We start from the raw sequence: 9994 nt of genomic DNA on the forward strand, positions 1-9994 counted from the left end.
ATTTCACCTAACATTTATTTCAAGTGACTTTTCTTATTTATTTATTTATTTTTGTATGTTTTAGATTCAGATAACTATAATAACCCTGCTATGAGCAGTCATCTATAAAAGACCAGCATAAAGAAATTATGGTTTATGGAATACAGCATGCAGATGTGAAATTACATGAGGGTGAGTAAAAATTATTAATTTATTTGTGCTCTTTCACTTTCACAAAAAAAAAAAAAAAAAAAAAAAGACTAAGAAATGTTTACAAATAGGCAGGCATAAAAATAAGAGTGGTATATCTGTATATCGCTGCTCTTTAGGTCAGTGTTTGTCAGATGAATGATCACAGCTGCCCATAATTCCTCAACACACTGAGAGGTTCAGACGAGATTAAACACCCTGACTCCTGATCTCTGGAGATGAAGATTGCAAACCATAATCTCACTCCACAGATGGACTTCACAGCCTTCAGCGGCTCTCAGTGAAGCGAAACGTGTCGCTGCTCTCCTGAGACCTCGATACCAGAAAATAACACTAGAGCGTTGTACAAAAACAAAACACTGCAACAGTCGAGATGCCAGACTGAATCAAGGTCTCTTTTTACATATTTTTATGCAACTAAAAACATTTGGCCATAATATAAATGCTCATGATACATGCCATGGATGCTTACTAGTATCTATACTGTGCAGTGTGCTATTTTTCTGTATAACCAGCTTCGTTTGACAAAACATGCAATGTGCAACCAGAGCAAACTGCAAAATGCAATGTAATAATTTGTTCATGACTCATTATTTGATCACACTGACATTTTTACACATAACTAATTTACTAGTAAAATATTAATACATTTATATTCTATATAACTACTAGTTTTTAAATTATTTTTATTCTTCTGATAAATAGTTGGAGTCTCGTGGACGTTTGTCATTGCATATTGTTTCACATATTTAGAAAGTAGGCAGAATTTAGTATATACTACGCAATAATTAGTGTACTAGTATTTCATTGAGTCGAGCTAAGAAGCTGTTCGATGAGAAAGACAAGACTCTGCTGCCCTCTAGTGGTGGGACAAAGAAAGACTACAAAGTTGAATCCAACAGAATTTTATGAATATATACAATACATACACAAGGCTTTGTTAATTCAATCTAAAATGATCATCTAAACCCCAGTCTTCAAAATGACATTTATACACAAAAGCAGAAGTGAAATGTTTCAATATAAAACCATCATGGCCATTTAAATGTATTTTGCATAGATAAATATAGATATAATACATGATAAACTATTTACAGATATGAAACATATACATACAGACAGTAACTGGCATTGAAAACTGATTCCTCAATAAGGCTTATTGTTCCTTTACTGAAAAGTTAGCATCCTGGATTACTATTATTATAAGAAGATAAGTAGTGTTGGAGAGTAAAGTGCGTTTTCATATTTCTAAAATGCTACAAGGTGTTCATTATTCAAAGATGACCATGTAATCAAACAATTATTCCTTTAAAAATTCACAAAAATATTTACAAATGTGTTTTCACATGTATAAATTACATGTCCTTCGTAAAGCGAGTGCGACGTTACTCAGTTAAAACAAGACTTTCTTTCACTGCGCGGATGTGTGTGCACTAATAAACATTTACACTGGCACGTTTCATCTCCTTTAGTTTGCTGTTTTTGGACTTAAACTCATTAAATCACAGTCCAGAGAAAATCCTTCATCATAAATCATATTCAGAGTTACAAAAATACTGATATAACACTGAAGAATTCATAATAAATGTAGTGTAAAAGTGTCCTTCCCATCAATATTTACATTTCATATTCATGTAACAAGCAAATGAATGCTCAAATGGTATATGAATGTGAGAATTTGCATGTTTTTGCTGTAAATGTCCAGTGTTTTTCATCTGGCAGTGTGTGTTTGCACTGTGTTTCTTCATTTACACTGTGCATCTATGCATTTATGGTCATGTATGGTCTCTTATTTGTGCTTCACTTGTCTATAAGCGTTCACATGTGATTGAGAAAATGTGTTCGGTAAGGCTGAAACGGATCACATGTTCCGGCTGGTTTCTACTCAACTTTCCAGATGGCTATTTTGCCGTCGGCCCGCGCGGCTCCGCTGAGCACGTATCGATCTTCAGCCGAGCACAGAGTCTGAACGCTGTCGTCGTGTGCCATCAGCTCCTTCTCCACCGTGTATCGATCCGTGTTCACCACGTAGATCTTCCCGCGGGTTTTCCCCTGGCAGCCCACCCAGATCTGAGAGCAGGAGAGATTTCACTCAGATTCTGTATCTTCTGCTTTCACATTCTGACGGATGAAGGTGAGTGGTGTCTCACCTGGTTCTTGACTTTGATCATGCAGACGACGCCGGCGCAGTCTTTGAGCTGGATCCTGATGAAGGGTTTGTTCAGGTCTCTGCAGTGCCACACACACAGCTCACCTGCGTCTGCCAAACCTGCCCACAGCTGCTCCGACTGAGATATGGCCGTTGTCTGATGAAACAGATGAAAAATCACAAACATGTACTTGGAGCACTAAGGAACTAGGGCTGCTCAATTATTGCAAAAAAAAAAAAAAAAAAAATCACAATTTTTATAACTAATACTGAGATCAGAATTACTGTATTTAAAGCAATTACTTGTTGATTCACTTATATATATATATATATATAAACAAAAAAAAAAATCCTTTTGACAATGGATTTACTTTCACTTCCAAACAAAAAAACAAATATATAAATAAAGATGCATACAATATATATTTTGAAAATATTTGCATGTATATACATTTTAAATATTTATATCCTTATATTTAAAATAAAAAATAAATATATTTAATTTGTAAACATAACATGTTTCTTAAATATATACATGCAATTTTTTACATGCATTTCACATATATACATTTTACATATATGCATGCATTTTTGTATTTATATATACATAATAAATATACACAGTATACACACATATATTATGTAAACAAAAACTTTTATTGTGGATGCGATTAATCGTTTGACAGCACTAATATATATATATATCAGTAAAGACATTAATAAAAGATTTCTGTCAAATAAATGCTGTCCTTTAAAACTTTCTATTTATTAAAAAAAATCCTGAAAAATTAAATATATCAGTTTTCACAAAAATCTGAAGCAGCACAACTGTTTTCAACTGATAATAATCAGAAATGTTTCTTGAGCAGTAAATCAGTATATTAGAATGATTTCTGAAGATCATGTGACACTGAAGACTGGAACAATGATGCTGAAAATACAGCTGCGCATCACAGAAATATATTACATTTTAACAGATATTCAAACAGAAAATACACTTGTTTTAAATTTTAAAAATATTTCATAATATTAATGTTTTGACTGTATTTTTGATTAAATAAATAAAGCCTCAGTGGACATTTCAAAAACAGTAAAAATTGTAGCAACCCTTTAATAAAATTAAGTAAATAAATAATAATAATAAAAAAAATTAGCTCTGTTGTAGTGCACTTTCACAACCTACCTAAAACCATACAGTATAACAAAATACAATTTGAATAATTTTTCAGTCCTATTAGGAACCATCTAGCAACCACCCAGAAGACCATAACAACTTTTCTGAATCACTTTTCTTGTGAATGATCAAAGCCGGGCTCATCACAGCTCAGAGACCCATTAAAACAGCCTCACACGTGTGATCCATTAACTGTGCTAACGAGTGCTGAAGCCCAGCTGTATGGACACACAGAGAACCGGACGAGCTCACGGCCTCCTTCAGAATCTGAGAGGTTTACCTCGTTAAAGAGCAGGAAACAGCTGAAACCCCTCGGTGAACTCAGCAGGTGATCTGGAAGAGACACCTTACGATGAACCGTGCCGTTCCTGCGCACTTCCAGCAGACAATCACCACCACCTTTAATACAAATAGTTAATCACATCTGAGTTCCACGTGTAGGTCTAAAAGGGGTCATATGATGCGATTTCATGTTTTCCTTTCTCTTTGGAGTGTTACAAGCTGTTTGTGAATAGATAAGATCCCTAAAGTCGCAAAGACTAAAGTCTAAAACCCAAAGAGACATCCATGATGTGGGAATATTTGCATAACGCCGCCCAAATGTTCACGCAAAGAAAGAAGCCGAACTTTAATTCTCACTTTAGTATTGCTAACACCGCCGCCATGTCGTACAGACGCTGTGTTTTGTTGTGAAAGCGAAACTACTTTTTTTTGGCTTCCAAAAGAGAACACAACTAGAAATCAGTGGTTAAGGCCAATCACAACGCACTGGACAGCTGGCCAATTTAAACAGTAGCTTTAAAAAACACACAATAAATAGTCAAGACAACAGTTTAAGCAAAATGATTTAAAAATGTTTTGGTAGAAATTGAAAACTGATTTTCGGTTGCGAAATTTTGAGTTATAATATAATAGAAAGGTGCATTCATAGCAGTATGTGAGGCAGACTTACAGCACCACAGCATGCTGGTGTGGATCTGGATGCACTGCAGTCTGTCACAGGAGACTCTGAACTGCCGTCTGACCTGCAGCGTGGAAACGTCCCACACGATCACACTGCCATCTTCACTGCACGAGTACGCCACCGTCTGACTGCAGGTGAAAATATCCATTAACATCAATGTCTAGCTTTGGAGAAATTTAGCGTTGTGTCACTTGCTCAACAATGGATCCTCCGCAGTGAATGGGTGCCGTCAGAATGAGAGTCCAAGCAGCTATCTTTAATTAGTTCTAACTTTAAACTGTTGCTAAAATACAAGTCCTCTATCCATATGCATCTGCTCCAAAACACATTTTTCCTCTTCTTCGGATGGAAAACAGTCCAAAACAGCTCTAAACAAATATGTGGGTGGATTTTGATGAGAGAGACAACGGGAGATGGAGTTTTTCACTGGGGGAAGAGTTATTATTATGGACTCATATTTTGGACAGATGCAACGTTTTCAAGTTAAAAACATCTTAATGATGGATTTGTTTCTTAGAAACGCACATCTTTTCACTTCTCAGGACATTAACTGATGGACTGGAGTGGTGTGGATTACTTGTGGATTATCATGATGTTTTTATCAACTGTTTGGACTCTCATTCTGACGGCACCCATTCACTGCAGATGGAATACTACATTTCTACAAATCTTCTCCCATTAAGAAACAAGTTCATCTGCATCATGGATGACCTGAAGGAGTAATTTTTCAGCAAATGTTCATTTTTAGGTGACTTATTCCTTGAATGACTGTCCTGTTTCGCCTCTGTTACCTGAATTTGTCAGTTCTCTCCTCCAGGGCGAGTCCGGTGACCTCGCAGCGATGCTCCGTCAGTTGTTTATTGCAGGAAACGCTCCACGGGTTTATGATGTAAATGAACGAATCCTTTGAGCCGATCCACAGCTGCTGCTGGTTCACTGCCAGCATGCAGTTCTGACAGGAGTGAAAAGAAGCCTGTGTTCATACAGTGAACAGCAGGGGGCAGCACTACTATCAAAACTATAAAGTGCACTAATATTTTCCATGACTATAGATCCCAGTAATGTGGTGAAGTCTAACAAAATGCAAAAATTCATAGCCATAGATTTGGGATGCAGGGTAATGGAGCAACATTTTGTTTACGTGCAGGTATCATTATTGCTGTGATGTTGTGGGAAAAATGTGCTGAATTGTCACGAAGTAAAAATTCTTAATACTTTTAGATAAAGCAAGTTGTTTACAGCTTACAGTTATACCAATAAACCATACTAGTTGTTTTCTCCTGATTATTTTTCGTTTTTTTTTATTTTTTATTAAGCATTGTCCTTTCTCACTGTCCTTTCTGTTTCGGTCTAATTTCCTCCTGAAACTCCAAAACAGCCTCTCATGTCTGATAAGGAGGTAAGGCAAGGAAACACAGAGCAGGTCATCACTGAAGGTCATTTTTTATAAAATTCCTCACCAGACGGGACTTTCCCACTTGAACAGAGTTGTGCTGCATGGACCAGCTGGCCGCGTCGAACACTAGCACCTTCCCATCGCTCAAAGCGCACCACAGCTTTGGGTTTCCTCCACTGTCCAGCTCCGAAACGCCCAGCTGACCTAAGACACACACACACACACACACACACACACACACACACACACACACACACACATAGTGCTTACCAGACGAGTCTTCGGCTTTCATAACGGTTCAGTTTCCTTCTGAATGGTGGTAAAATCCTCCCTGCAGTGTCACAGACCCCTCACCACAAAACTTGCACAATCTGAGGGAGGATGTGTTTCTACATTCACCGAGTGAGACCTAAATCTGTGCTAAACCTTTCTACTGTCTGTCCTGTGACACATAAGAAGAAGAATATCACAAAAACACGACAAGATCTTCTGTCCTCCTCTTCTCGCTCAAATGAGCTGTTGTTTATCCCCTTCGTGTTTATTCATTTATTTTTGCACTTTTTATTAGATGTAGCAATATTTATTTTTATTATTATTTTAATGTTATTTTTTATATTATTTACTGTGAACATTCATTTTAAAAAACATGACTAGATCATATCTCACAGCAAAATATAAATAAAATATAAGTAATGATATAGAATAAAAATGTAAAATTTAAATAGATGTATCTATATATACAGTTTTTTACAATCATTATGACAATCTTTTCAATACTTTCAGCAATTTTCCTGAACTCTTAACGCAGTTAGCACAACATCCGTCTGTGTAGGCTATACCCAGACAGCAAGCAGTTTTGGCCCAGATCCGGCCCACATCTGGCCCGCATGGATTTCACGTGGGCCAGATGTGGGCCTGATCTGGGCCATCACTATGTTGCTGTCTGGGTACAATTACACATTTCTTGTTGCTTTGACACAAAATGCAGAGAGTTAACAAAACATTTAAAATGCTTGAACTTCTTCTACACACAAGCTCCACCAAGACCTTAACAATGTAATTTCACTGGCAAATCTTCAAATGCTTACACACTGTATGTCAGATCAGATAACACAATTTTCTAAAACTAACTTATAGGCTGAAGTCAAAGTGAACAGCTGTTCATATTGTGAATTAAACACAAATATGTCTCTTGTATTTTATTCCATTGCTAATAAGAAAGGGCTGATTGAAATTTTGCAAATATATAAATTACAGCTTATTCCCATCTAGAAAACACACTCAGGTGTTGAGGTTCTTTCAATCGCATGACCATATGATATACAGTAAAAGAGGACTTCTTTGGGCTGATCTTGTGTGGAAAAGTATTATTCTTATATTATGGAAAAAAAAAAAAATAATGAAAAAAAAAAAAACTTCCCTTTCAGAGTTGCACTCTATTCATTTACTGCTTGTTTTCTTAAAAAAAACACTAACACTAGCTTTCCTTATATTTTTGTATTCTGTCTATGTTTTCTTTTTATTTATTATACAATTAGCAAAAGCAAAAAGGCCTCTGACACTAGCTTGCTCTATTCTTTTTCTATTCTGTCTGTTTTCTTTTTATTTATTATATAATAATAATAAAAAACTTGCTACGTGTACTGCGTTAAGCTGAGTCTTGTTATAGCACTTATATATCATTGCTCTTTTGTTGATTGTGATTGCTTCCATTGTCCTCATTTGTAAGTCGCTTTGAATAAAAGCGTCTGCTAAATGTTAAAATAAAAATGTAAATGTAATGAAAAGTGCACTCCTGCATAAATGTAAATTTTAGAAGATTTGGACCAAAGACATGAATCAATGTGGCATGCCACTATTCCCAGTGCAGCCAGAGCCTGGTTTGACACCCATTCCAGAATGATGTCTCTTTTCCTTGCCCCTCACTCCCCTTTCCTCAACCCCATTGAGGAGTTATACTGAGCCTGGAGATGGAAGGTTTTTCACCATCGTCCCTCCAGATGTCCCTCCAGGATGCAATGGATGCTGAATGCCAAGACATCACAGCTGAAGTCATGGCATGGGAAGTCGTGGCCTAATGGTTAGAGTCGGACTCACAATCCAAGGGTTGTGAGTTCGAGTCTCGGGCCGGCAGGAATTGTAGGTGGGGGGAGTGAATGTACAGCACTCTCTCCACCCTCAATACCACGACTGAGGTGCCCTTGAGCAAGGCACCGAACCCCAACTTCTCCCCGGGCGCCGCAGCATAAATGGCTGCCCACTGCTCTGGGTGTGTGTTCACTGCTGTGTGTGTGCACTTTGGATGGGTTACAGTTTTTTACAGATGCTAGGACACATTTCTCAATACTTAGGTCACTTTTGCAGAACTCTTCACACAGTGAGCACAACAGAAGTCTATGTGGGCTAAACTGAGGATCAATTATCATTGCTTTGGCACAAAATGCATTCAGTGACTACATCTCTAAAATTTCATGAATTCTCTTTTCTCACTCAGACACAACAACTGCCAAAACTCTTTGTACGTACAGGCCAGTTTGCACATGCTTACATACTGTTTTCAAAACTGTTAAACTTATGTTCAAAACAATAACATAATACAAAACTGAATAAGACAGTAATTTGCTATATTTCTACAGTAATATTTTAATGAAATATATTTTAAATCTTAAAATTAAATGCTATAAAAACAATTGGACAATTGGACCAGCCACAGCTGATTCTCATTGTAGATGAACATCTACGCAGGTGTTACTCTTTCAATTGCATTACAAAAGGAGACAATTGCTGAATAGTTTTGTATTGTGATGTAAACATGTCTGATTCATTCCAGTAACATATATTGCACTGAATTATATACAGAGATGTGTCCTTGTTTTACACAAGAAAACACTGTATAATGCTACATGTTGTTAGTGTTTTTTAGGTCATTGTTTTGTGGGTGACAAAGTGTGTTTGTTGGCTGTCAACCTTTGCTAGTGTTCTGGAAGAATGAGTTGATTTGAGAGCTGAATAAAGTGTTTTGGTAGTTGTAGTGCATTTTGAATGTGAAATGAACTGCTTTGCCAAGCTGAAAGTTGGTTAGGAGAACTGTGTGAAGAGTTTTGCAAAAGTGACCTAAGTATTGAGAAATGTGTCCTAGCGTCTGTAAAAAACTGTAAATGCAGAGCATGAATTCAGAGTATGGGTCACCATACTTGGCTGTATGTCACGTCACTTTCACTCACTCACTTCACTGAACAATACCAGGAAGGATAAGGCATACCAAAAGATTCTTCCCAAGATGCCTTGCCAGAGAAGATATCAGCTATGATGTGTGAGAACATGTGGCCAAATACAGAAGACCAGGCAGATTAGATTACATTTATTTATTTATTATTCTGTGGCTTTTTCTGTTTGTATATTTTGTATTTTCACATACAGTAATACTGTAAATGTCAGCTATATTGTACATATTTTTTTTGTTTTCTTGCATTCATAAACCGTTCGTTCTATAAAGCTACTCTGAGATGGGTCATTCAATTTTTGCATTGAATTTCTGCAGCAAAATAAACAAAATACATGCATTTACTAAACCCAAAAAGAAACTGTAGTGTAAAACACGATCTATGATTAATGCAATATACTGTCTATTGTATAAGGTCAGAGCTGACTCCTAAAATAATGCAGTTTCTGTTATTCCATTTGATGTTAGTGTTTTTATGATATTGTGTTATGATTAACTAAATGCTCCTGTTTAACATGTGTTAGTGTTTTGGAATAATAATTAGATTTTGAGACATGTTTGCAGTGTTTTGGTAGTTGTAGTGTATTGTGTTAGTGTATTATTGTAATTTGAAAATAAGTGTTTAAGTTTAGTTTGCAATGTGTGATTTTGAGCATGAAATTAATTGTTTTGTCAGTTGTGTGTTGTAGGTGTGTTGGTGTGTTAAGAGTTTAGGAATATTGTTAGAAGTATTGAAAAAAATGTCATAGCAATCGTAAAAAACTGTACTTAAAAAGAAATCAGAAAAAAAATTATAAATAAATTGTATAAATAAAATGAAGTGTATTTTTAGAATCAATACTATTTTGGTATTGTGGCATTATTCTCATAACTATAAATTCTTATTAATGTAATAGAAA

General features: G+C 36.1%; 1 protein-coding gene across 1 annotated transcript in view; it reads right to left on the reverse strand.

The window, feature by feature from the left end:
* Nucleotides 1-1078: 1078 nt before the first annotated feature.
* dennd3a (DENN/MADD domain containing 3a) overlaps nt 1079-9994 on the reverse strand; it is a 35985-nt gene continuing 27069 nt past the window's right edge. The window contains exons 20-25 of the mRNA XM_042744980.1: nt 5937-6076; nt 5268-5428; nt 4465-4604; nt 3793-3911; nt 2340-2495; nt 1079-2259 (exon numbers count right to left, since the gene is read on the reverse strand). Of these exons, the coding sequence (XP_042600914.1) occupies nt 2071-2259; nt 2340-2495; nt 3793-3911; nt 4465-4604; nt 5268-5428; nt 5937-6076 (905 nt within the window). The 3' untranslated portion in view covers nt 1079-2070. The remainder of the gene's footprint in view (nt 2260-2339; nt 2496-3792; nt 3912-4464; nt 4605-5267; nt 5429-5936; nt 6077-9994) is intronic.

This window comes from Cyprinus carpio, chromosome B19 (genome assembly GCF_018340385.1).
Source record: "Cyprinus carpio isolate SPL01 chromosome B19, ASM1834038v1, whole genome shotgun sequence".
Classification (NCBI taxonomy): domain Eukaryota; kingdom Metazoa; phylum Chordata; class Actinopteri; order Cypriniformes; family Cyprinidae; genus Cyprinus; species Cyprinus carpio.